The sequence below is a fragment of the Rattus norvegicus genome, chromosome 3 (assembly GCF_021556685.1).
Source record: "Rattus norvegicus strain SHRSP/BbbUtx chromosome 3, alternate assembly SHRSP_T2T, whole genome shotgun sequence".
Classification (NCBI taxonomy): domain Eukaryota; kingdom Metazoa; phylum Chordata; class Mammalia; order Rodentia; family Muridae; genus Rattus; species Rattus norvegicus.
In genome coordinates, this window is record NC_141536.1 from 7,905,486 (window position 1) to 7,932,083 (window position 26,598).

The 26,598-nt window shown below is 52.0% G+C and overlaps 2 protein-coding genes across 6 annotated transcripts in view; both read right to left on the reverse strand.

Annotated features, from left to right (window-relative positions):
- Positions 1-77: 77 nt before the first annotated feature.
- Lhx3 (LIM homeobox 3) lies at positions 78-8,112 on the reverse strand. 2 transcript variants are annotated; one of them, NM_001426997.1, is given in 6 exon segments: positions 78-1,398; positions 2,008-2,176; positions 2,264-2,415; positions 2,894-3,096; positions 3,784-3,955; positions 7,965-8,112. In NM_001426997.1, coding segments are annotated over 6 exon segments (1,203 nt in total). In that variant the 5' UTR covers positions 8,053-8,112; the 3' UTR covers positions 78-979.
- Positions 8,113-8,565: 453 nt separating this feature from the next.
- Positions 8,566-26,598, reverse strand: part of Qsox2 (quiescin sulfhydryl oxidase 2) — a 29,972-nt gene continuing 11,939 nt past the window's right edge. The window contains 11 exon segments of one of the 4 annotated variants that reach the window (NM_001109434.1): positions 8,566-10,149; positions 10,180-11,646; positions 13,849-14,037; positions 17,912-18,062; positions 18,803-18,925; positions 21,198-21,327; positions 21,480-21,614; positions 22,615-22,760; positions 24,176-24,266; positions 24,445-24,550; positions 25,565-25,613. In NM_001109434.1, the coding sequence (NP_001102904.1) occupies positions 11,099-11,646; positions 13,849-14,037; positions 17,912-18,062; positions 18,803-18,925; positions 21,198-21,327; positions 21,480-21,614; positions 22,615-22,760; positions 24,176-24,266; positions 24,445-24,550; positions 25,565-25,613 (1,668 nt within the window). In that variant the 3' untranslated portion in view covers positions 8,566-10,149; positions 10,180-11,098. 4 annotated transcript variants of the gene reach the window in all.

Consider the following 26,598-nt stretch of genomic DNA (forward strand, 5'->3'; position numbering starts at 1 on the left):
ACTACCCTCTGAGAGGATGCCCTCAGCCCCATGCGACAATCTCAGCCAGAGCTCCAGGCTCACTAAAAACACAGGCCTTCTAGCATGGAAACTGACAAATTTATTGAAGTCTTGGAAAGAGCGGATCACCGGGGAATAAATAAAAGTCACAGGATGTTTACAGAACCAACAGGTAGCCAAGATCCTGGTTTTCAGGAGTGACTTTAACTGACACATGGCCAAGCTTTGTGTCTGAGACAGACTGGATTGGGAGGACCCCCCCAGCCCAACCTCCTCCAGTGGGGGAGGTCTCCTGGTCTGGGCTGACAGAACACCCCACCCCCTGCACAGGACCACAGTCTGTTTGGCAACGGTGTCTGTCCTTGCTGCACATTTCTGCTCTGCACCTGAGGGAGGCTGTGCCTCAGGAGAAAGGGAATTGTCTTCACGTTTAAAGACTACACCTTGGAGAAGGGGTTCCAGAAAGCTCCACTCCCCAACGCATTGCATTCCAGAACAGAAAGACCTGGAGACTCCAGGTCAGGAGAGCTGGCAGCTGGGAGGAGAGGTCAGTGACCAGGCACGGCTGGCCGAGCACAGTCTCCTACCAAGCCCATCAGAAGTGATGACGCAAGTTGTTACTATTGTTTTATGCCAGGACACTAGGTAGGGCCTGGCCTCCTGCCCTGTGGAAAATAGCAGCAAGAGTTCACTGGCTGATAAAGGGAGAGCAATGCTTACCAGAACGGTCAAGAATCACTGGCTTGTAGCCGCCCACGAGGCAGGCTACGCTTGTGTCCAAGGAAGGGCTATGGAGTCCCTCAGCCCCAGGGAGCAGCCAGAGAAGCTGGAAGTGGGACAGTCTCTATTCTCTCACGTGGGAACCCTGTCCTTCCCTCAGAGGTCCTTGAAATGGACATCATGGGGTGGGGCTAGCTGCCCACCCAGAGGCAGCACCAAGACCCCTGAGTTAGAGCCAAGGGAACTGGGGGGCCCTCGGTCAGAACTGAGCATGGTCTACTTCATCCAGCCAGGAGGCAGGGCTAGCAGGAAAGTCTGGGTAGCCACCACTGCTCTCTGTGGAGAGGTCAGAGCTGGGTCCATTTCCAGCCAGCACCCTCATGGGTGGGGGCCCACCTGGAGGCCCCGAAGGGACAAGGCCCAAGTTGGTGTCTGGGTATACCAGGCTGGAGAGAAGAGGCTGGGGGCCGGGAAGGCTCTGTGGGGCCGCAGGAGATGGTGGGATGCCATAGGGGCTGCCTGGACGCAGCTCTCGAAACTGCTCTGGACCTGCCAAACCTCCGTGCTCCAATGTAAAGCTGCCCAGGCCTCCTACAGGCCGGCCCAACGCAGGGGCAGGCTCTCCCAGGCTGCTGTACAGGCCATTAGCAGTCCCCATGTCAGCCATGGACGGCTCATCTGCAACAGAAAAGAGAGCTCTGCTGAGAAGCTCATGCCTCTACCAGGAGACTACGGGTTCCTGTAGTGTCTGAATAGTACTCTGACTGAATAGAGGAGGCCGTCTTATACACAAGAACGAATGGGTCAGCCAGCGGCAGTCTCTTCAGCACTCTCAACTTAGGCCAGCTTTCAGCCTCCTCCTTCCACTCCTCTACCCTCTGCCCCTTCAGCTGTACCCTCCAAGGAAGGCTTTGATCTCTGCTCAGAGAGGTTGCAACCCCAGCCAGTGCCCAGGATGTGGCAATTCTGGGAGGGACTCATTTCATAGATGAGAAAATTTAAGGGCCCAGAGGCTGTACTAGTAACCGAGGTCACAATACGGTCCCAAACGGAAGTGGGTATTAAGGGATGTGAGCGGCGATCCTGGTAGAGAAAATAAGAGTTGGGTCCCTCAGCGGAGGATGGAAGTACTTTCTCTGCCTTCGGGAAGCTTCGTGTTGTATAATTCCAGAGTTGCAGCCGGTCGCCTCAGGAACATGAAGCCTGAGGGCCAACATGGATCCTCCCCGGAGAGGCAGCTGGAGAAGTGAGCCCGGAGGCCAGCCCGAGTTAACGCGACCAACTTACCAGTGAAGGAGACTTCCGCGTCGCTGTCCTGTCCCTCCTGGATGCTGTCCTTGTCGGACTTGGAGCTGCCGCGGGAGCGCTTCATATTGCGGAAATACTGTCCCCAGCGCTGCCGGCCTGCGTCTTTCTTCAGTCTCTTTTCCTTGGCCCGGCGGTTCTGGAACCACACCTGGGGGGTAGGGATGGTGAGTGGCTGCCCAGCTTCCCGCGGAGCGCGCGCCCCTTCTGGGGCCGGGGGACGCGACCGAGCGCTGACCTGCACCACGCGCATGTCCAGGCCGGTCTCGGAGGAGAGCTGCTCGCGCACGTGGCGCGCCGGCTTGGGCGAGGTGTTGTAGGCGCTCTTCAGCGTCTCCAGCTGCTTGGCGGTGATGGTGGTGCGCGGCCGCTTGGCTGTGGCCTCGGCTTCTGCGCGGGACAAACGGTGAGGCCGGCCAGCCCGCTCCGGCTGCGCCAGCCTGCGCCCTGTGCTTCACCCCAAGAGCCCCGCGTCGTTCTCCGGATGCCCCTGAGGTCCTGGCTCCCAAGCCAAGGCCGCCGGTGGCCCCGCTCGCTTCCCGGAACGCGGAGCGCCGGCAGACGGGCTCTGTATTAGGAACCCGCAGCGGTGCGCCTCGCTGCCAGACACGGTCCTCGACCCCCATATTCTAAGAGTTTGTGGGAATCAGGTCTTCACGATCAAGGGTGTTGCGCTGCTAATTCTCTCAAAGAGGGCAACCTCCTGTTTCCGCCGATGCGACTGCTACTGCAGGCTCCCCGGAGCAGTCTGCTCAGTGCCTGGGGCTTCAGGTTGCCCCACCTCCCAGGACCAAACCAATTCCCGTCCCCAGCCTCTAGACCTGAGAGTTTCCCTCCTCGCCCGTGAGGGCCATCTCCGCCCACTGACCTCGCTGCTTGGCTGTTTCGTAGTCCGCCTTGCACACCAGCCGGCTGTCTTCCATGAGGTAGAACTCGTCCCCCGTGGCCAGCTGCCGCTTGCAAACCACGCAGGCGAAGCAATGCAGGTGGTACACGAAGTCCTGGGCGCGCCGCACCACCTGCGTGGGCGGGATGCCCAGCTGGCATGCGGCGCACTTGGTCCCGAAGCGCCTGCAAGATGCACAAGGTGCGGCTCAGCGGAGGGGCTCCTTCGCCTGGAGCGGGTCTCAAAGCAGCCAGCTCCCAGCGCCTGAGGCGCGGTCAGGAAGACTCCATCAGCTCTCCCCGGCCGCCTGGGCAGAGCCACAGTACCTTGGGTAGCAGAACCCTCTCCTTGCTGTTGGGAAAGATGGATCTAGAAGGCCACGACCTTACCTGACTCACTTCCCTTAGCTCTGAGAAGCCCGAGCTGCCCACTTCCCAGATATTTAAGGAACAAAAAACAGATTTTAAGAGGGAGAGTAAGTCTCATACATCTCTACAAATTTGGGTTAATCTTTTTTTTTTAACCGAACAACTGCTTTTATGATTTATAAAACCAACAGTCGTTTAAGGTACTACCCACAAGACAGCTCGCAATCATATGTAATTCCAGCTGCGGGATCCGATGCCCTTTCAATCTTCTCAGGGCACCGGTCATGCATGTGGTGCATAGTATAAATAATGTAGCCGTTCACATATACATATAAAATAAAAAAATTAAAAATGTCACAGGAAACCCCATCCTGAACTTAGCCAGATTCCAGGGTGCCCTATTTGGGTAGAGACCTAGGTATGGCGCTCACTCCCAGCCTGTTTTCTGCCAGCCCTATCACCCTTCTACTCTTCCCTGTGAAAGCAATTCGGCAGCCAGCTTACTTAAAGAAGTCGTCTTTGCAGTAGACGCTCTCCCCGCGGCTGAAGCAGCGCTCAGCCAGAGGCACGTGGCAGTCACTGCACTTGAGACACTTGCTGTGCCAATGTCGGTCCAGAGCCTTTAGGATGAAACGGTCCAAGATGTGCTGGTCACATCCTGCGCACATGGGGATCTCTGTGGATACAAGAATAAGCCAGGTCATGGAACCACAAATGACGCGCATGGTCCTTTCGTGAGCTGGAGTCAGCCTGCAGGCCTTAGAGCTGTGCAAGGATCTGCCTTTCTGCCACCTTCTCCTGCGGCTTTCGGGGCCACAGGCTCCCCAGCGAGAGCAGTGCTCACGTACTGTATCCTCAGCCTCACTGTAGTCAAGGGAAAGTGAAGTAGGTCTAGAAATGTGTCCGCAGCAAGAAGGTGACCAAGCTGTCCTGTAAGCTGAATAACTGCTCTACAAAGTGTTTCCAGCGCCAGACGGGTCGTGTCCATCTCAAATGAAAACCCCACCCTTGGGGTGATCGGGAAAGCCAGGACAGAAAATAGACAACATGTCCTTACAAGCAAGGGCAAAGGACCACACGTGGAACTTCGTTGCCTTTGGGGTTTTGATCAACAGAGCATCTCAGCCCCACTCTGCAGAGTTCCAGCAAAGTAAGTCTGTCCAGCATGGCCCCTGCCCACAGCACCTGAGGTATGGATAAATGGATGCTGGCCCCGCTTCAATGACAGCAGGAATTTATGAGTGCAACGGCTGTTTTTTTTTTTTTTTTGAGCACACACATATGCTTTCATATGTATGTAATGTGATATATACACACATATACGTATACATACACACATATGTATATACGAAAGACCCATTCCTTTCCTGTTCAGATGTGAGCTGCAGTGACTTCAATTCTGTACACCGCCACTTCTTCTAACACCTAAGTTCTCATCCCCAGGATGGCAGGCCTCCGGAAACCGGGTGGGAAAATCTAAAGGTGCCTTTCGAGAGCCAGGGGAAACATTTAGGGGCTCTTCCTTATGTTCATGACAAAGAGTCCCTGGTAATTTAGGAAAGGTTTCTAGAAAAAGGAGAACCATGTGCAGGACCCAGGACCCACTCATGTCACAACCACACCAGTGTCTTTATCTCGTGTTACAGACACCTAGCTCCAGGCTGGCCTCCACGGTGGGAGGAATTAGAAAAGGATTGCCCCACCTCCCTCCAGCACTGGCCACAGCCTGCGATAGATGCTGTCCCGCACTGAGCAAAACCACATCTCCAGGTGTGGACATGGAGATCGACTAGAACTGTACCAGAGCACCACCAGAGCCGTCCTAAGGTCGCAAGGATACGCAGAAGAGAGTGGGGTGGCTGGACAGGCCATACACTGCAGATTCAGCACCCAGGCCCGGACAGCGCTTCGGCCAAGAAGCTCACAGCAGGGGGCCCGCTTCCTACAAAAGCTGTCGCCAACGTCAAGCCTCCCAGGGAAGCCACCCTCGACCTCCTCCTGCTTACGTTGCATGGTGAACTCCAGTCTCAGTACAGTTTCCTATACAGAGTTGGAGGGCCCAATGGAGCCTCGGAAGCCACCAGCGCTCTAGCAAGCCTCATAGAATTCTGGAGTCTAGCTTACCAAGCCTTCCTCCCTCCCCTTCTCATCCTCCCCTCCCACCTTTTCCTCCCAGCCCCTGAGGGTAACCCATCCCATAAACCATCGGAAAATAAATAAATAAGCAAGTAGCTCATATCCAACACCCCCAATCTGCATAGAATCCTTTTCCCACCTGCTTCGACCGACCTTCTGCCAGCCTAACTGATTCTTTTCCTATCGCCTGAAAACGCAGAGAGCTCTCATTCCCCAGAACCAAAACCCTTCAAAAAAAGTCTGGTACCACCAAGAAGCTGGGGGCCCCGACAAGTCCCACTTTTCCCTCTAATGGAGTCTTGACCACCAGCTTAGCGGTAAACTGCCGGTGCAGACACTAAGACTCACTCAACTCAGGGGAGATGCGCGTTTCAGCATGACGGGGCCCTGATCCCTCTGAAAACGGGGAAGGGACTGAGTGAAGGCAGTTCCTAAGGAGATACTCCTGCTTCCTGGGTCTTGAAACATCTTCACATGTTCCCTCCAGCCCAGGGGCCTCAGCCCCTGCAAAGGGTCCCTTAAACCATTCCTGAATCACCAAGGGCTCCCAGTGCCAGGACAACACAGCATCAGGCGGAGAACACATTTTGGAGGTTGAGGCGCCTTTGCTTAGCCATGCCAGAGCCCCTCAGACACACCCTTGTCCAAATACCCTGGCTTCTGCTAGCCTCCGCGTAGGGGCCAGAAAAAACCGAGGACATCCGGATCTGTTCAGTGCAGCCTCTCCGTCGGGCACCCACCTCGGCGCAGGTCAGCCCTTCGCGCCAACAACGCCAGCAAGAGGTCTCCGCCCGCGGATTCCCGGGACGGGTCCAGCTCCCCACGAGCTTCCATGGGGCCGGGCGCTTGGTGCTGCCGCCCTCCGACCCTGAACTTCCCCTGGGTCCAGCGAGGCCACCGCTGCAGGGACTCCGAGCTGGCGTCGGAGCGACTCGTGTCGCTGCTGGGCGCTGTGCCCACGGGAGGCCTCTGGGCGCCAAGCCTCCGGCCCGCGGAGGGCGGAGCGGCGGGGGGCGGGGCCGCGGGCGGGGCTGGGACGGGGGTCGCAGAGACGCTCCGGAGGCCACTGGATGCCACTGGAAACTCTGTGCGCCTTTCAGCCAGAATTGAGGTGCCTAGAAGCCGTCCGACTTGCACTTCCCGAGGACGGAGACAGCTGGGTAACCACTCAAGGCTTCCCACAGATGCTCACCCCTACCCCAAGCAAGTTCGCTAAGGCTCCCGGAAGGCTGAGGTCCTGAAGAAAGTGACAGGGAGGGGACTGCATTCTCTTTGCTCACGTTTAGCCTCTGAACCGGAGCTGGAAATCATTGGGACCACACCGGGCCAGCAGAAGGGCAACCTGATAGCCACCGAGGGAACGTGGAGGCAAAGAAGCCACAGTAGAACTGCAAGGAGCTCTATTTGAAGGCCCCCAACTCTGAACTTCTGGACCCCACTACTGGAACTGCCTCCTGGAGCCAGTGTAGGGAGAAGGAACGATTCTTAGGACTTCAGGCCTGGTGTCCTCTGCAGGAACACACCAAGACTCTAGGTCAAAAAAGGGTTGAACTGCGGAAGCCCTGAGGTCCAACCTCACTTCCACACCCCAACTCCTTAAAACAATCCCTGTACCTGGATTTCCACATCTCATCCCCATCCGAACAGGTGAGCCCACCAGAACCCATCCTATTCTTGCATGTGCCTTCACTGAGGGCTCCTAGCATTCAGCCAGGAGACAGCACCAGACCTGTGCAGTCACCGGTAGGAACTAGAATCCAGCAGGGTGTAGCACCCTGGTATCTATCAGGGACACCCTATAAGTGTTTGCAGAATCAGCAGGTTGCTGCCACTTTCCTGGTTCCTCTACTTGCCCTGCTTTGCCTCTGTCCTTGTCCCTAGGGCTGTGACTGATCAGAGCCCAGAATACGAAGGGCAGGGCGAATGAAAGGCCGCAGGATTCCCCACTTGGTCCCAGCACACCTGCTGCCTCAGAAAGAGCCCTGCGCCTGCCTGCCCACCCATAGCCATCCTGTCATGTTGCTCTGAATTTGTTATTCCGAGACGGTCTGGAGACATCAGTTGGAGTGAAATGGGTGCTGGGTGAACCGGGATGTGAGCCATTGAGTGTCAGCTGCTGCAGAGGCAGTGGGGCGGGGGCCATGTGTGACTAGACTAGGGAAGGGGCGGCTCCCACTACTGGGCATCTGGCTTGCCGCCAACAATGCTTCCATTATTTTCCAACGTCCATGGCAGTGGAATGGCCCTTGGGGATCAGAGTTCAAGTGGGAGGCTTGCCCTGGGGATCCTTGCTGCAAGCCAAAGCAGCTCTGGAAACTGTGGGGCATCCAATCTCTGGGATCCTTTATGCTCCTCATTCTGCCCCAGGCCTTTCTGGTCACTGTTGACCCTGTAGCCTTTAGCCTTCCTAGCCTCCCTGCCTGCTATCACCTTCTACTTTTTTCTCCGCAACCATTCCTATGCTACTTCCTCCTAGTCACCCCTCTGCATTCTGTCTCTTCTCTTCTACCTGCCTGGTATGGAGGCCTCTGGACTGCAATGGCTCTTACCTGGAGTCCTGCTGAAGGTACAGAGGGCAGCAGCTCCAGGGGCACCGGGCTGCTCTCGGTGGCAATCGAGTTCCGCTTCTAACAGCATGGTAGTCACTAATCCAGTGGTTCCTGCTGGGTGTTCCCTGGAGTGCTGGACCTGTTTCAGGCCTTGGCCTACTCATTGAGCTGGCGCTGTCCGCGGTGCTGAAGGAGGCACTAGCCTGTTGGGGACCTTCACCAGCCTGCCCCGCCCCTCCTCTGTCCCCGCCCTTGGCCCCTTGCAGGTCCCGGCAGGCGGACAGGCGGAGTCAGGCTGGCGACACTCCAGGGCTGGATTTGACTAGTCTAGAATGTGTGCTTGCCCTTTCTCAGGACTCCCTTTACCTATCAGAGTAGCATAGTGGCTCCAACTTGTTCGGCCCTGGGCTCTGGGCCTTGGCTAGAGGTGCTATGTTCGTAGTACACGGGTTTGGGAGCCTCTGGGCTGTTAGCCTGGGACTGCCCTCCCCTGGTGGAACAGATTCCGGGTTCTAAAGCCTTATCTGCCCCAGACTGGGAACAAATGGGAGGGAAATTTGGTGAGAAGCTCAGCAGCTTCTAGACTGACTGGCTGGTCTTCCCCAGCTCGGGGTCTAGAGTCCTGTCTGTGGGCTTGGAAACAGTGTGAGGAGGCACTTGCACTGTTTCCTCTCCTGTGTTGACAAAGGCTCGGAGTCCTGCAGCTCTCAGCACAGTTGATTCTCATTCCTCACTTCCTGCCTGGCCTCTAGGCTGTCCTTCCAAAAGCCTCTACTTTATCTATGCAAAAATTCCTAGAACTCCTGAGTTGGGGCTGCAAACTAGAAGGAAGAGAACGGTTTAGAGAATCCCGAGTCTAACTTTACACACGGCTGCTCACATGTCAAAAAACTGTAACAACTTTATTAATGTCAAATTTCTTTATTCTTACAATGTACACATTAGAGTTTAAATACAAAATGTACCCCTTCTTTAAGTTAAGAAATTTCATTGACATTTTCATGCCAATTGGCTTTTTATTCAAAATATTTGCATCAAAAATAAATAAACATTTAAATTACTGAACTATTCTAGACATTAATCGTAATACCTCTCATAAAACTTCAGACTTTAGAACAGACCTTATACTTGGCCAAAGGTGGGTCCCTGTATTGAACAGGGCCCTGGAGAAGGCAAGCCTTTTCACTGCAGAATGAGCAGTTCAAAAAGGGATGTCCGTGGCAAGCTTGTCCCCCAGAAGGGATGACCTGGGACTCTACAAGGGCAGCTGAAGTAGGATCTGCCCAGAGTGAGCTTCTGCAAACATTGTGAGGTGCTATGGCACCCCAGGGCCACAGCTGAGGCCCCCTTCAACAATGCTCCCCAGTGGTTCCACTGTGGGCTGAAGGATTTCACTGGACCTGTCCTTAAATAGGCCCAATTCTCTACCTGACAGACCAGTGGTGTCTATCCTTAGAAATACCTAAGGATGAACTTTTTTTTTTTTTTTTTTTTTTTGGTTCTTTTTTTTGGAGCTGGGGACCGAACCCAGGGCCTTGTGCTTCCTAGGTAAGCGCTCTACCACTGAGCTAAATCCCCAGCCCCAGGATGAACTATTTTTTGTTTGTTTTTAAGCACAGGACTCCAGGTTTCAAAGAAGACACTTCCTGCCACAGGGAAGTGAAGCAGGAGGTTCAAGTGGCTGAGTCTGGCCATCTGCCCCAGCCAGGGAGGCCTGGCTCTCAGCACTGATCCTCCCATGTGATGAAAGGAGGGTTAACAACAGCCCAAGGAGACAGCTGTCCATTTTCTTAAGTGGCAGCAGGGACATTGATAATACAGGGTCTTAAATGGTACCCATGTGACCAACTGTCACTGGGAAGGATGCAAATATAAAATATAGAATATGCAAAGTGGAATGTATATGTAACCTAGTCATCCCCATGTGAGTACAGAGGTGTACACGCAGACACACACACATGCACACTCAGAAATAGACAGGCACACACATACATGCGCAGAGACAGACACACACACACACACATAAATGTGTGCGCGCGCACACACACGCAGAGACAGACAGACAGACACACACACAGACAGAGACAGGCAGACACACACACACGCACGTGTGCAGAGACAGACAGACACACACAGAGACAGACACACACATACATGCGCAGAGACAGACACACACACACAGAGATAGACAGACACACACACATGTGCGCAGAGACAGACACACACAGAGACAGTCAGACAGACACATACATGTACAGAGACAGACAGACAGACAGACACACAGAGACAGACAGACACACAACTAGCTTGCTTTGTCCAAATAAAGAGAGGCTCCTGAGCCGTGAGGAGCCTCGGTAGGAATGTAGGCTTAGTCCATTTTTTTAAAAAGTCTTTAGGCACAAGTTTACCATTGGGATTTTACAAATAATGTATTTAATCTGTTAAACTGATGTTGCTGTTCTTAAGTTACCCTCAAGGCCAGGAGGCCTAGTATGCAGGGGTAGCACCCCACGCTACCACCAGTGTCTTCTGCAGTGTGTATGAAAGACATGACAGGGGCTCTAGAGGCTTCCTGGAGACTGCACTGCCCCACAGGGACCAGGATCGCCCACCTGATCTGGTTATTTAAGACACAGGGAAGCCATAACATAACCTAGTGGCCTCTAGGCCCTGCACCCCACAAGGTGACCAGAGCACCTGCACTCCTATGAAAACACATCAGGCTTGTGCAGGAACTGCTACACAGCCTGCATCTGTAGCAGTGAGCTCTGGAGGCCTCTGTGCTTTGGCTGCGCATCTCTGGACACTGCCCCCATGAGATGGGGTTTGGGGAGGGAACAAACGTAGATGTGAGGCCTCCTGGAAGGAGCAGCAATACGGAAGGGTGTGTGGCTTTGTGTTGGACCTGACTCCTTCTAGCCTACAGGGGCAAATCACACGAGTCTAACATGGAGGCCAGGAAGGTGAGGACAAGGCAAAAATGTTCCATTAGAAAAAAACAGAACAAAACATGCTCCTCCCGACACCATGCTGGGCACATTTGTAAAATCCCTGACCCCAACATTAAAGCTGCAGGTGGGTGGGTGATTTCAAAGGCTTCCTCTGTGTCACCAGGAATGACCGACCCAGGCACTCTACACAGCTGGGTGGTAGAGCCGAACTTTCCATCGCTTGGACCTTACTCTGAAGAAGAAGTACATGATCATCAGGAACAAGGAGGAGGCCACGTAGAGCACCACACAGAGGCTCATGTCCAGACTGGAGAAGCCAACCCCAAGGAAGGGCACGACTGCCTTGGCCTCCTCAAGGGTCTGGGGTCCCTGAGGGCTCTGTAGTCTTAGGTCCAGCCTGTGGTGCAGGCTCTTGGAAAGGTCAGTTCTGGGCCCCAGAATATGGGCTGGACGGAGACTCTCAGTGTCCTGGTGTCCCCAGGCCTTCCCTGAGGGGTTAAGACCTTTGCCTTCTTCTTGCCGTCTGCCCATGCCTTCCCACTCACCAGGACTGCCCTGGTCCACAGAGTATGTGTCCACCAGGTTGTCCCTGCTGTAGTGCTGCTTCAGGAACACAAGCACCTGCTCCTCATCCCAGCTGTCTAGTCCTTTAATTTCCTCATGGCAGACTGGGCAGAGGTCTGGAGTGGGCCATGGGACCTTTGGAAACTTAGGATCCTCACTCAAATGGCCTAGAAGGGAGGCAAGGAAAAACCCCAGAGAAACCTTTCAGCCACAGGGTGATAAAACTCTCACCCACCAGCACTCATGTCCCAGCTTCCTTCCCTCCCCAACTCCTGGGCATCCAAATGCCCTCTTCTTTCTGGCAAGCCATGCATTTAAAGGAAGTGCACTGCATTCTGGGCTCTACTTGCCTCTCAGGACTACACTCTTCTGTGACTTACCTAGACCTTCCCTCCTACCTGGGCCCATCAAGTTCTCATTCCTATGTCCTATTTTGTTTGAGACAGGGTTTCTCTGTGTAGCTCTGACTGTCCTGGAACTTATTCTATAGACCTGGCTGGCCTTGAAATTATAGAGATCGGCCTGTGGCTTACACCACCATGTGTCTTTCTTAAAGTGCCCTTGAGACCCACCACCTCGCAGTCCTTGAGCACTCTGGCTGCTGAAAGCACCCCTTCCCCAGGACACTACTTACTCAAACATTTCTCCACGCTCTAGACCCCTTCCCATGTCCCTAGGCCCTGAAGATTCCTAAAGACTTTGGACTTGACTCCAGTAGGGAAGTCATGTTTAGACAAACCAGGACACCTGCAGTACATATGAACCTGGCTCCTGATGGAAACGGGCCTCCCTTGAGTCTTGCTACCTCCCAGGTCATGTCCACACCTGTCTAGGCAAGCACACACAAGAAGCCACCCAGCACTGCTGTCCTGTGTTTCCCAGCTGGGATTCAGCTTCCCAGTCAGAATCACGACTCTCCCAAAGTGTTTGGCCTGGGGCCTCCCACATCCCTACTGTTGCCCTGATCCCTCCCCAGAGTTGGAAGTGCACACTGCTCTGCTGTGATTACCCTGTGTCCCACTGTTCCGAGTGTGTACAGAATTACATAACGGCAGGACCATCTTTTGTGTGTACACACAGGGTGAGGAGACAAGGCCCAGGCCAGCCAGCACTCCCTGGACAGTCAGCTAGTAGGAGATGAGGATGAACTCTCTGAGACACACAGCAGGGGTCTTGCTAAAACAAAGTACGGATCTGACAAAGAGATGAAGACCCGAAACTCAGGCTGGTGATGTGGCTGCTGAGCAGGCAAGGAATCTTAGGAGCAACACTGCACCAGGCTCTATCGCCCCTTCCCGCTGGGGGCCCTGGACTGGGCAAGGCCCAGCTGGTGTCTTGTTCTGGCTGCCTCAGAGCCAGGCGCCTGGTGGGAGGGAGATAGGGAAGGCATTAGAGAGAAATCCCTGTATAAGGGTCGCTACAGCAGCGCCTTGAGACAAAGCAAATCCTCCACACGAAAGGCACCGTCTGCTCTTGGTGCCAAGAAAAACCAATTTTCCTTAGTGCTTTAGTTGTAATATGCTTTATAATACAGCAGATTAAACAAAAACCTAGAGTTTAGTGACATTTTCTGTTCATCTCTATTAAATTCATTTCTCAGTAGAATTACTCTTAAGCCTAATTTTAATCTGCCATTGATTTTGGAATAGTGGGAATTACTTAACCCTGACAGACAACATGGGCCCTCTATTTTGTTTTCTTAAAACAAAGTCACGTGTGAGGTTTATTCAGTGATCCGAGATGTGTGTGTGCACGTGTCTGCACACACACTCTGGAAGGGGCCAGGGCACTGAACATCTTCCGCAGTTACTCTCTGACTGCTCTTACGTTCTGAAACAGGGTCTTTCACTGAACCTGGAGTTTGCGGATTGGATTGGGCTAGACTGGCCAGGGATCCTTTCCATCTCCCCAGCACCAGAATTATAGGTGTTGCTGCACCCAGATTGCCTTTTTTAATAGATCAACTCAGATCCTCATGCTTGAATGGCAAGAATTTTACAAATTGAACTAGATCTCCAGTCCCTGCAACAGATTTTAAAGACGATAAAAGTATTTAGCAAAATTTCTATAGGGTCTTTTCCCCCCAGAGTTCAGAATTATTTGTGGTAAAGTGGTAGGGGGGTGGGGGTACGGATGGGGGTAGGGAAGGGGATATGGATGAAGAAAGAGCACCATCAGGGCCACAAGGGCCAGGGGCTCCAAGTGGTCTGAGACACCCTGAGCAAACACTAGCAAGAGGGAACTTATTGTCCTCAAACACACCGTCCAGGGCTCCCTCGAGGGCCTTGAAGTGGGTTAGACCGTCCAAACCCAGGTTCAAGGTTATGAGCTCAAGTGTGGGAACAGCAAGGAACACTCAGGCCTCTCACCTGCCAGGCGGCTGTTCACCATGTTGTGCTTCCTCCAAAGCCAGAGAACAGCTTGGTCTGCAGTTTTCACGGAGTCCATGGACTCCTTAGCCATTTCCTCAAAATGTTCACCACATTCTTTGCACCCAAAGAATGTGCGAATGTATCTCCTCATGGTCTGCAGCACAGCCTGGGGGTCACCTTCAAAGCCTGCAGAAGGAAAGACAGCATCAGTGCTGCCAGCCCACAGACCACCAAACCCTGGATCTGTCAAACAGCTCAAACGGGGAAAGACTCAGCATCTAAGAGAGCCCATAGGATGGGTTTCCCAGATACCACAATACAACTGGGTTGGTGAAGGCTGCTCCCAGTGCACAAGGACAGTGGCAGTCACATTGGGAACATGTCAGTAGCATGGCACTCTGAAGGTTGAGTGCGGTTCCAAGAGGAGCAAGCCCAATAACCCAGATGCCTCCATCCCCACAAGCTTTAAAAGGAACGTGTTAACATTCCTCAGCCTTGTCCCTGGTTGTCGATGGCCTTGACCTCATGACCCACGAACCAAACCCCAAAGCATTTGTTTTCCCTTGGATCTGCCAGTCTGCCAGCTGTGTGCACTGCCTACTTTGTAACCCCTAAAAGTGACACTCATGGAGGTGAGGCCCTCACTGAGCTGGGGCTATTCTGCTTTAGAGTCCACCAGGTCCGAGAGCAAAGATGGCTGCGTACAATCTTCCCTGGGTAGATGGGCAGCAACAGTTACCACAGTTACCAACTGGCCAGCTGCTGCACCCTTTCTCCCAGGCCAACAGGGAGGCAGGTTGGCAAGGGCTGCACTCTTTCAAAAGGACTAAGCATCTCCAAACGGTGAGTTTTATTCTCTTGTTTTGATTTTTTTTTTTTAAAGATTTATTTATTTATTATATATAAGTACACTATAGCTGTCTTCAGATACACCAGAAGAGGGCATCAGATCTCTTTACAGATGGTTGTGAGCCACCATGTGGTTGCTGGGAATTGAACTCATGACCTCTGGAAGAGCGGTCGGGCGCTCTTAACCGCTGAGCCATCTCTCCAGCCCCTTGTTTTGATTTTTGGAAGCAGGCTCATACTATGTCATCCTGGCTGACCTAGAACTTGCAATAGAGCTCAGGCTGGCCTTGAATACAAGGTTGTACTTCTGCTTCAGCCTCTGAGTTTGGAAATTAAAGGATTATAAAATGCCTGGTGAGTCTTTTTGCCTTTTTGTTTTGTTTTTCAAGACAGGGTTTCCCTGTGTAGCCCAGGCTGTCCCAGAACTCACTCTGTAGATCATGCTGGCCTTGAACTGATCCACCTGCCTTTGCCTCCTCAGTGTTCAGATTAAAGGCATGCACCACCACCTGGCTGATTTTAAAATACAGAAGTCCAGCATCTTAGCAAAACAGAGGCTTACAGGATAGCAACAGACCTGACAGGTACACTGCATTTTCAGAAAATGCAATCCATCCCATAGGCAGAAACAAGCAGCCAGAGACAGACAACCCAACTACACAGGGATGGGCTGCATCCCAGGAGAGGTAAGCACGCGAGTCAGGGACTGGCCCCACAGACAGTGCCTGAGCAGAAAGTACACTTCCCACCAGGGAGGGAGGGAGTCTTTCCACCCAGCAACCTTCATGGGTCTCTGCTTCTCAATACAGCCTGACCCAGGGTCCACAAGAAACTCTTGGACATGAGGAGCTAAACTCATGCCTTTGTATCTAGGAGTAGAAACCAGCATACATTGTTCTTGCCGACTTTGACCACACCACCAGTAGCTGGGCAATGCCTGGTGTGAGACACCGTTGTTAGTCTTGTGACCAGCCTGCCTGGCCTCCTCTCCCCACCAGATCTTCAAACATCTGCCTCACATCACAGTAATCCCTCCTCCTGCCCACCAAACCACTGCTCGCTCCAGCCCTAATCTTTAAAGTGGACAAGAACCATAAACCACTACCTGGGGGAGGGTTAGACCATGCAGTCAGCACTTTAGTAGACGGGTTTAAATCAGCCATGAGAAAAGAAAACCTCAAAGATTTAATCCTGCTCCCCGCTTGACCCAATTCCACTGGCAGGGAACTGCTTCCTTCAGGCCCATCAGGCTGCGTTCACAGGACAGTGCTGCAGCTGCCTGCCTGGCATCTGTCATGCAGACATAAGTGTGTCCTAGCACCTCTGCCTCTGGCTGCCCCAAACTTCCTTCATGCACTCTTTGTTGAGCACACAGCAGCAGTGTTCTGAGGAGCTAGCCCAGCAGGAGCATGGTGGGTGAGCACTCTTCCCTTTCTCCGCAGAGACAAGAGACCTCTGGAGTCAGCCTGTCTCAGAAGCAGTCCTGATGCAATAAGACACATAGTGCCATGGGTCTGATCCCAGTGTCTGGACTGTTTCTGGGGTTCCTCCCTGGTGTGTGGTCCTCTGTCTTCTGATTCTAATGGAAATGTGAGCTTAAGACTGACCAACCTCGGGCTGGAGAGATGGCTCAGTGGTTAAGGGCACCGACTGCTCTTCCCGAGGTCCTGAGTTCAAATCCCAGCAACCACATGGTGGCTCACAACCATCTGTAATGAGATCTGATGCCCTCTTCTGGTGTGTCTGAAGACAGCTACAGTGTACTCATATATATAATAAATAAATAAAATATTAAAAAAAAACTACTAAAAAAAAAAAAAAAAGATTGACCAACCTCCCTGTATCCTGGACATAGCCTTTTGCAAAGCGACTTGGGTCTATAATGAAGTGGGTCTTTTTTCCTAGCTTTGAGTTTGGACAAACAGGATAGACAGCCTGCCTGAATGACAGCCTGCCCTCAAGGTCCTTCCCAATCTTGGTGCCAAGAAGGAAGCTGAAGCTAGTCTGCAGGAGTGAGTCAATCCAAGCCTTCCTCTGGGCGGCCAGCTATCACCACGCCCCACACAAGAAACAGAAGAAATCAAAGAATCATGCAGCCCAGCCAGACCCAACTGCACACCCATCTTGCATGAGCAAGCAAAGTGGTAGGTGCTTGGCAACACCACGGAGTTACGGGAGTCTTATGACGCTGTCGGAGGGCGTCACACGGATCTCACTAGATTTTGGTACCAACAGGACTGGACATATGTGGGTCAGGAAGACTGGAGGACAGACAAACACCTGTTCTACAGCCCCAGGGACTTGATGGACTGGAACGTACCCACATGGCCACCTCCATGTTCAATGCAGGCTAATGCCTTGAAGAGGAGACAGATGCACTTCTCATTTTGCTGTTGTGAACTACTGACCGCTCTCAGTCCCTGTCCTCAGGATTCCTAGTTTTACTCCTTGTGACAGGCAGCTCTGGACTGTGCTCAGTCCCTGCCTCTGAAACTTAGAACTCACAGGTTTTTGTTCCCATGGGAGCAGAGCGGCCCAGTGAGACCAGTATGACAGAAGTGATGAGCGTTGCTCTTCTGCTGGTTCCCCCTATTAAGCCAGCTGCCAAGATGTGAGCAGACCTCAGAGAAATGGATGAGGGGCCTCTAGCCAGGACACAACAGGGACCTGAGGGCCTTGGGGGAGCAGCCAGTGGGTACTGAGAGAGCTTGGAAGTGGATCTATCCCAAATTGAATTGGATCTCATTATACTGAAACTGAGGACCCAAGTTAAACTACATTCAAGATTCCTGACCCAAAGAAACTCTAGCTGCTCAATTTGAGGCTAAATTGTTCTAGAACAAATGATAAATGATACACCTCACTAAACAAGGTTCACCTGCCTTATTTTACTGAGTAAACCAAGGTGAGTTTATGCTACAAGTGCTTTACAAAATCACAGAGGGCTGGTCTGACCTCTGATTTTTTTTAAAGTAAGGTTGCTGTGGCAAAGGTTCAGAAGTCTCCCGCCTGCCTTCCATGCACAGGCAGGCTGTGCTTGTGGTATCTGTATTCTAAGATGCTCACCTCTACACTTAGTGTGTCCCCTTCCCAGACACCTAGGTGACTGGCGCCTCACACATATCAGGTCCTTGTGCTGCCCATGCCATGCACTGAACCAGACAGTGAACACAGAAGGCCACTAGTGCCAGCTCGGGTTGGCAGTGGTTACCTGTGCCAACCAGCGCTTCTGGATGGGTGGAGGCCTGAACCGTCAAAGTGTGGAACAGTTTCCAGAGGGAGCACGGGTAGCCCCTCAACTCCAATCGGCTTCCTTGACATCCTACCCACGTTATGTGGCTGGTAAGAAAGAGTCCAGAAATCTGAGGGGAAAACATCCACAAAGAACACAAGACAAATGTTAAAATGAACACTTGCTGCAGGGTGCGCTGCCCTTGAGTGGGGAGATGATCAGTCAAGGCTATGTCTTTATCAAAGTTTCCCACTGCACGCCTACAATCCCAGCCTTGGATCAAGGCTGGATTAATTGGCCAAGACTGCAGAATCTTTAGTGTGATTACATGAGAAACATTATCTCAAGGAAGGAAGGAAGGAAGGAAGGAAGGAAGGAAGGGAGAGAGGAGGGGAGGAAGAAAGGAAGGAAGAGAGGGAGGGAGGGAAGAAGGGAGGGAGGGAAGAAGAAAGGGAGGGAGAGAGGAAGGGAGGGAGGAATCAAACAATGTAAAAACCAAAGCCTTCAGTGTTCCGCTGTTTGAAGGCAGTTCTCACAGCGTGTTTTCACTGAGTAAGGATGCAGGCATGAAGTCATCACAGAAATAGGAACAGTAAAATCATGAGGCCTCTCTATTTGGGAACACGGGGCTTCTCCACACGGGGACATAGGGGTTTTCTACATGGGGAGGCTGGTTTCTCCAAGCAGGGAGATGGGGCTTGTGCTGTGGTACCAAGTACTAGCAGCAAAGCAGGCATGCACCATGGCGGGCAGATTTACTCTTCCTTTCTACAGACTCCGGGTGCAGGTCAGGCCTGAGCCACAGGAAGGCACACGCGAAGTGAAGGGACAGCAGTACGTACACTAGACACGGCCAGGGCTGGGACTCACCTGCATTTTGTTGTTGACTAGGTCTAGGATGGCATTGTATGGAATCTTGTCCAGGGGGAGGTTGGCCAGCCACTCATGCAGGGTCTCCAACAGCTTCTTGACTGGTGGCCGGCCAGGGAACAGCTAAGAGAAAGGACCCCATCCTCTGAGATGTTGAAAGGATTGCCACTACCTACCAAGGTCTGAAAGCAGCGCGGAGAGCTGTGACCTTGGGACAAGGTCCGCAAAGCACGCAAGTCCCACACCAACACATGCCCTGCCTCAGGCAGTCCTTTAAGAAAACGGATTCAACCCTATGACCAGCCTAGAACTGGGGCTTCCTGAAGAACTCGGGGGATACCAGATGGCCATTTCATGATGTCAGACAGGGAGACTGCTGGGTGTGGTATATTCCCAAGTCATCCAGAAGACACGCCACATATTTATCCTCTCTTCTGCAATTCTTCAGTTCTAGGAGCCTCTTTTACTACCTCTAACCAGCTGCCCCACAAGGTATATAGGAACGAGAACCTATCACAGGCAGTGAGGACATGCAGCGTAATGGCTGACTCCTAACACTGGAGAGCACGTAGCTAAGAGAACTCTGGTGGTTCTTTCTCTCTGGATAGTATACTGTTTGCCTCTGGATAGTGTGTCCGTTCGTTGTCTTGGTTTTTCAAGACGGGTGTTCTCTGTGTAGCCCTAGTTATCCTGAAGCTCCCTTTGTAGACCAGGTTGGCCCTGAACACAGAGAGAGTTGGGGTGAAAGGCATGAACTACCACCTGGCTTTTAGATATATTTTTATGAACTGATTACAAAAATATCACGTTTGTTAATTTTCCAGCTGTAACTTTGTTGTGATTTAAGGAACTGTCACTATCATATGGCACATCCTCAAGCCTGACTGAAAGAAGGCAGGAGGGCAACAGTGAGGAGACATGCTCACGGAGACAAGGCCAGTGCCTGCAGGCCAACAACTGCGTTCCTGGAGTGAGTGTGCTGGCTGGGAGTCAGTCCAGGCAGCAGTGTCAAGAGAGACAGATCTATGGTTAGCTTAGCTGAACACTTTCTGGTTTTGAGACAGGGTCTCTATGTAGCCCTGCTGACCTGGAAATCAACATGTAAACCAGACTGCCCTTAAATTCTCACAGATCTGTCTGTCTCTGCCAATTGAGTGCTGGGATCAGGGCATGCTCCACCACACCTGGCTAGACACTTGCAGAACAAAGCCATCCAGAGCCATCTCAACCCTGAACAGCACAGTGGACTAAAAACTTACCTAGCACTTTCCATTGCAATATTTGACCCATTATTCCTTGAAACATAAATTAGATTTCTTTTGTTTTTCTGAAGTTACACTATAAATGTAAATGATTGTAACTGAACTAGCTAGACAAAAGTGGTCCTAACAAGGGGCCTTCCGCCGAGTGAAGGGCCTCCTGTAAAATACCTTGCTCCACCTGTGCACAGTACAATAAGGAGGGGCGAGCCTGCGCTTGTGGCAGGAACAGTGCTGGACAGAGCATCAGGACGGCTCAGGCTCACTGGCAGAGGGCAGGGCAATCTCCTCCCCCCATCTCCGGGCGCTGGAGATGATTACTTGGTAGGAAACTGAGCCTGACACTTCTCACCCTCGTGCCAGTACCAGAACACGAACCTGTACCACAATCACCATGATGGAGGTCCTAGCCCAGCTGGGTCCTCTGAGGATGCCAAGTGTTCTGCCCTGTCTTATTCCTGCACTTCTGCCTGCCCCTTCTCACCCGCTAAGCAGAAGTCCTGCTCTTTAGGGCCAGCCATCTGAAGCTGCCAACGTAGGGTTTCTCTTCCAACCCCTTGAGAGCCCAGCTAGTGGGCAGAACGTCCCGGAGCACACGCCTGCCACGCCTATGGGCCTTCCTGCATCAGCTTTGTCAGGTTCCCTTCAGTCACCCCTCAGCCTCGCTCAGCACTTACGCATGGAGCTAATCCTCTCACATGGCTTCTGGGAGACTGTGGCTATGCTGGCCAGTCCCTTTCGACCTGACTCTGACATGGCAGGGCCTACGCTGTGCTGTGCCATGACCTCCCCCACTCCTGGACACCTAACTCTCCTAGGAGCCCAGTCTGAAGCTGCCTAGGAGCAGGTCTGCACCTTTCATATCCACACAACCTTTCGTCTACATCTATGCAACACGCCGTTCCTTATGCCTCACCTACAGAAGCTCAGCTTGCTGAACTGCCCAAGCCAAGTGGGGGAGTCAGAGCTCAGTGTGCTCTGTTCCTTGTTCTCAGCCACTTCTGCCCCTCCCTGACAGGCACATACCAGTCGATACCAGGGTGTCGAGGCTGGCCAATCACCCACATCGCAGACAGATGATCCCAGCCCATACTAAATGAGACCCAGTAGTATAGTCTGAGCAGAACCACCCACACCTTGGCAATGACAGTCACGAAGTCCTTGAATGTTTTTAACTGGGCTCCGGCCAGGGATCTGTGGGCAGCCAGCTCCACTCTCAGCAGGTAATGAAGTCCCGACTCCAGGTCTGCGGTGTATAGCTTGGCCCTGAGAGGAACAGTGGAGAGTTAGGAAAAATACTTTCTGCCTTTCTATCCAAGGCCCCTCTTGTTTCTGCGAAGTCCCCAGGTGGGAGGTAAACTGAGGAAGCTGCTCCAGAGGGTAGCCTCCCTGCTGCTCCTAGTCCTACTCATACTTGCCTGTCAAATTCTTTCCAAATCACAACCTCTGAATTTTCTTCTTTGTTGGGCTTTTCAGGCAAGGAAAGTGACTTTTTCCTCACATCTGGTAAGGATTTTAAATAAGAGGAGAAAAACGACCGTAGAGGCTTTGCACTGTGAAAGGAAGAAGGGAGGGATGTTTTTATGGCTATGAAGATCATGCAGCCCCTCCAGGCCGCAGCCTGGAGGAGAGCTGTTTAGCCATTCCCCTTGTACGGACACTGGCGAAGGAGCCACCCTCCCACCTGAGATGGGGACAGAGACTCACTGGCTTACAGCCGTAGTCATCTCGTCCACACCTGCAGTACACGTACAGTAGTGTACAGTATTAACGTGGCTTTGTGACAGAGGTTGCACGTGACGTGCTTGTGCTAAGATTACAGACAACCTTCACTAGAACCCAATGGCAGCCTCCCAGATGTTCAGGGTCTATCCCAGGAAGCTCTATGACCTTGGGTGCCCTGGATTCTTATTTTCTGTTTCCTTTTTTGAGAGAGGGTCTCATGTAGACCCTATGTAGCCAAAGATAGCCTTAAACTTCTGATTCTCCTGCCTCACCTTCCAAATGCTGAGATTACTGGTATGAGCCACCATGCCTAGTGGCATGTGGTAACAGGATCAAACCCAGGCTGCCTGTGCTCTAACCAAGGCTAACCTGCATACAGCTGTGGGGTGTAGCTGAGATCTTAAGAAGGCTCTCCTGCAGCCCTGCAACTTTCATTAACTCTCACATCTGTTTTGCTTTCTGAAGCTTTAGTCAAGGACACTTTATTGACCTGTTGCTGGTGCCCACCCTAACTTCTCACTCTATAGAGTTTGCTGATAACACAACAGACACAAACAAAAGCCCAGACGTACCACAGGAGGGGTCAACAGACACCTATTGTACTTGGGGTTTGCTCAGAAATTCATGGAAACAATCAGGGACAACGACCACCCCAAATCTTGGGGCCTGGAACACTGTCATAGCAGGTTTGGGAAGATGGCCAGGGGAAGATGGCTTCACTACATCTTAGCCAGCTAGAGTCTGTCACGTGGACTCTGAGCCTTTATCCAGTATGCCAGAGAAGCTTAAGTCTCCGCAGACCTATTCTTTATACAAACTAGCACTTACACATTAACCAGACCATGAGACCCATTTGGGTAAATCAAGTAACAGGAAGGAACTGACGAAATGCCAAGGGTCCCCAGAAATGCTTTGTCCGTATCCAGTGCTCGGCTCACCATGATGTTGTCATATGGAATCAAATCTAAGATCACCTGCAGAACAAAGAGGCATGTTACTGCCCTGCTTTTCTCAGAAAACATCCTGGGGTGTGCAGGCCCACCCACTTTACAGGTCGCCCTTCACCTCACAGGTACTGAACTGTCCAGATACAGCCCTGTCCGAGTCACTTGTACCTGCTGGGCTTGCTTAGCCTGAAGGAGCTGCAGTGGGTCTTAGTCACAGAGGCATTCCAGTGTCTAAGAAACCCTTCCTATGTTCACCACATGGCAAGAGGAATCTGTTGTTCTCTGATGCTCTTTGATGCCGACAAAGCCAGCTACTTCCTGGGCTGTCCCCTAAGATCACGGTGGCAGTGGCGGCAGTGGTGGTAGCAGTGGCAGAGGTGGTGGTGGTGATGGTGGCTGTCTATTATTTTGTTTGTTTTGTTGTTGTTTCTGAGGCACGTGATAGCCTTCAATGGCCAGGAACTCATACGCAGTCCAGGCTGATCTTAAGCTCACAGAGCTCTGCCTGCCTCTGCCACTTGAGTGCTGGGATTTAGACACGTGTACCAGCACACCTGGGCACAGTGGTTCTTCTTGATACTGACTCTCATGGTACACTTGGTCACAGTCCTACCCAGAGGACCAGACCTCAGCGATGTGCTGGCACTATGGGAGAGGGTGATCATGGAGGAAACCATGTTTTCATCTTGTAAGTGTCCATGTGTAGGTATGAAGGGCAAAGGGCCTGGAAGAGCTGGCATGGAGTGGTTCTGGACATAGGGAAAGGGCCTGGAAGAGGTAATATGGGGAGGTAGGGAAAGAATAAGTTCTGGGCTCTGCTGTTCTTAGTCCTTTGACTGGGAATCCTGCCAAACTTGGAGGGAAGGCCATGAGATCCCAGAGGGCTGTCAGGTACATATGGCTGCCACCCTGATCTCTCTGCAGCCTGCCTCACATCTCCAGGGCCTACCTGGAGCAGCGCTGTCTCCTTTCCAAACTGCCCAGATAATTTAGAGAACTGCATTCAAGCAGCAGGAAGGAGGAACTCAAAGGTCAGGCCAGGAGGCCTTTTGTCTTCCAGGGACCCTGGCATTAGCAACTGGGTCTCTGGGTCTCTGGTTTGATACTCAGCCAAAGCTGAAGGTTTCTGAACCACCTATATGACACAAACATCTCACAAAAGCAGCAATGCCCTGCAGACTCCTGCGTGTGGTAACCCAGCACGCAGGAGATCTGTAATAGTGCGAAATGATGGCCTTAACGGAAGGCACAGCTATGGCTGGACCCTGAGACAAGTCCTGTCACTCCAGCGTTTTTCTTTCTTCTATACACAGACTGGTCCTTAGGGCCTCTGTAACTAATGACAGCTTAAGGCTCAAGGTTGTGGCCATCAGTGCACTAACCATAGTCCACCCACCATAGTCCATCCCAGCTGTGGCCCCAAAGCACATGACACGTGGTACCTCTCGTCCAACATAAGAACCGTTGCTTTCAAATACAACAGCATGGTACTGGCCACTGTGGCTGTCCATGAAGGAAAGGATGTCACTGGACCTGTCAGAAGAAGACAACCCTTCAGTGTCATCCATGATCACAAGTTGTTACAGCAAGCCAGTACCCCAGTCACTATGTATACTGACATTTTAGAAACCATGCCTAATCTGCACCAGGAACTTGGGGAGAGGGGTGAACCAGGGCTCCCCACAGGCCACCTTTCAATGGAGCTACTCACTGAATAGGATCCAGGGGTGGGCATGCAGGAGGCCGGGAGCCCTCAGTGTGGTTCTGCAGGAAGTCGATCATTGTCTGCCTGACCGTCCGTAGCTCCCTGTCAGGTCCTACACAAGAAAGCCTGGGTCACAGCTGTGGCTCCAGGTGTCTGTACCTAAACAGCTGTCCCAAGCCCAGAGCCCAAGGGCAGTGAAGGCAGCAGCGCTGTCCACACAACCCTAGGTGCGTTGCTGCTCACTGAGAGGCCATATCTGTCACCACAGATGTGTACAGTAGGAGACCACACAGCTGAGAGCAGACGACAGGCTACAGGACACAAGGCAAAGTGGCCAAATCTTACACATGTGGTGGCGGGAGGTGGCCAGGTGCACCAGCTAACTCCACATACACTGCTAACAGAGGCAAACTACTCCTGATGCCAGGAATGGCAGGTGTCCTCAGGGACAGCCTATGAAGCACTTCTCACCTGACCAGGCTCACACACACCCGTGAGCACGCACCTGCCATGTGCACACCCCACCAGATACTTTTCAATCAAGGTTTGTCACCACAGGAAGGGGGGACATGACCTGCAGGGAAGAGAGGGGCTGGGAGGGGCAGAGTCAAGGGAGCAGAATGAAGGAGACACGTGCATGGTAGCCAAAGGACAGCTTCATAAGACTGTAACAGAAAATGGACTTCCACAGTTTCTGAGGAGAGCTAGGCACAAAAGGAAGAATTCCTTGGAGGAGAGCTGGCTCCGTGGTAAGAACATGTCTGAAGGACAGGACATTCCCGAGGTCTGGATTTAGTTTCTAGGACCTCTAGACTGTCTGCAGCCTCTCATAACTCCAGTTCAAGGGGAACCGACACTCCTGCGCTCTAAGGACAGACACACAGAGGCGAGTGGACACATGCACACACACACACACAATTATTTTTAAAATTAAAAAAAAAAAAACCTTATTCTCACCCAAACTAAACTATTAGGATTTAACTTTTTCACAGAAGTTAGGCAGCACCAGTGCAGACCTGCTGACTGAAAGGAGGAGGCCCCGGACTCCATCTGCTGAGGCCACATTCACTTTACCAGGTTGAGTGAGTCAGTCTAAAAGGTTAAAATAGAATTTGTATGTTCTTACCTTTAAAATTTTCTCCAGTAGTAAACTCCTTTGTAAATGCTCTAAAATACTAAAGGAAAAAACACAAAACAAATAAGAGTGAACGTAGGGGAGGGAGCTGTGCATATGTTTAATATGTAAATGAGATGACTGTTGTCTCAACCAGAAGCTCTGATCATGTCCCTCCCAACGTTGCACTGACTGGACAAAACGAGTTCCACGTCTCTATGGGCACGAATATTCCTGCAGCTGTGCTAAGCACCAACCGGGTTCCATTATGTCACATCTAACCCAACAGGGTCAGAAGTAAGACAACGCACTAGGGCAGGAGCCTTACAAAGGTGGTGTCCCTTGAAGTTTGACGGCACAGGTTCCAAGGACGAGCTGACCAGAGCTGCTCCATCAGAAGCACATCAATAATAGTTAAGGATAGGGAATATTCCCAACATAGGCCAAAGGAAGCCAGTACTGAGTGAGATATTCAGGACTTCCTATATTTCTGAGAGGGAAGCAGAAGCAGTCGAGAAGAAAGTGGACAGATACCTTAGCAGTCCCACAAGAATAAAAAAGCAGATGTGGGGCTGGAGAGATGGCTCAGTGGTTAAGAGCACCGACTGCTCTTCCAGAAGTCCTGAGTTCAATTCCCAGCAACCACATGGTGGCTCACAACCATCTTTAATGGGATCTGATGCCCTCCTCGTGTCTGACGACAGCTACAGTGTGCTCATATAAATAAATAAATAAATAAATAAATAAATAAATAAATAAATAAATAAATCTTAAAAAAAAAAAGCAGATGTGCTTGTCACCAGGAAAACAGGGAGCACAGGCCCTTTGCCCTGCACCATGGACAGACAGATGTGTCATGTTGTGAGAGGGCTCCACAGGGTCCTCTGGCCTTCTTCCTAGACTCAGCCGGGGAGACTTGTCACAGGTCGAGAGGACCCTTACAGCAATGTTAGTCCATGTAATAAGAGCCAGGAGATAGTTCAACACTCAGCAGAGAGGGTTATCACATGAGAGAGTTTTTGCACAGCTAAACCCAATGAGCCACA

Coding starts and splice junctions, on each gene's coding strand:
- Lhx3 (XM_087647337.1), bottom strand. CDS start 6,249: ATGGAAGCTCGTGGGGAGCTGGACCCGTCCCGGGAATCCGCGGGCGGA. Junction 3,956..6,155: donor AAGGGCTGACCTGCGCCGAG/GTGGGTGCCCGA, acceptor TTGTATCCACAG/AGATCCCCATGTGCGCAGGA. Junction 2,416..2,893: donor CGAAACAGCCAAGCAGCGAG/GTCAGTGGGCGG, acceptor TGTCCCGCGCAG/AAGCCGAGGCCACAGCCAAG.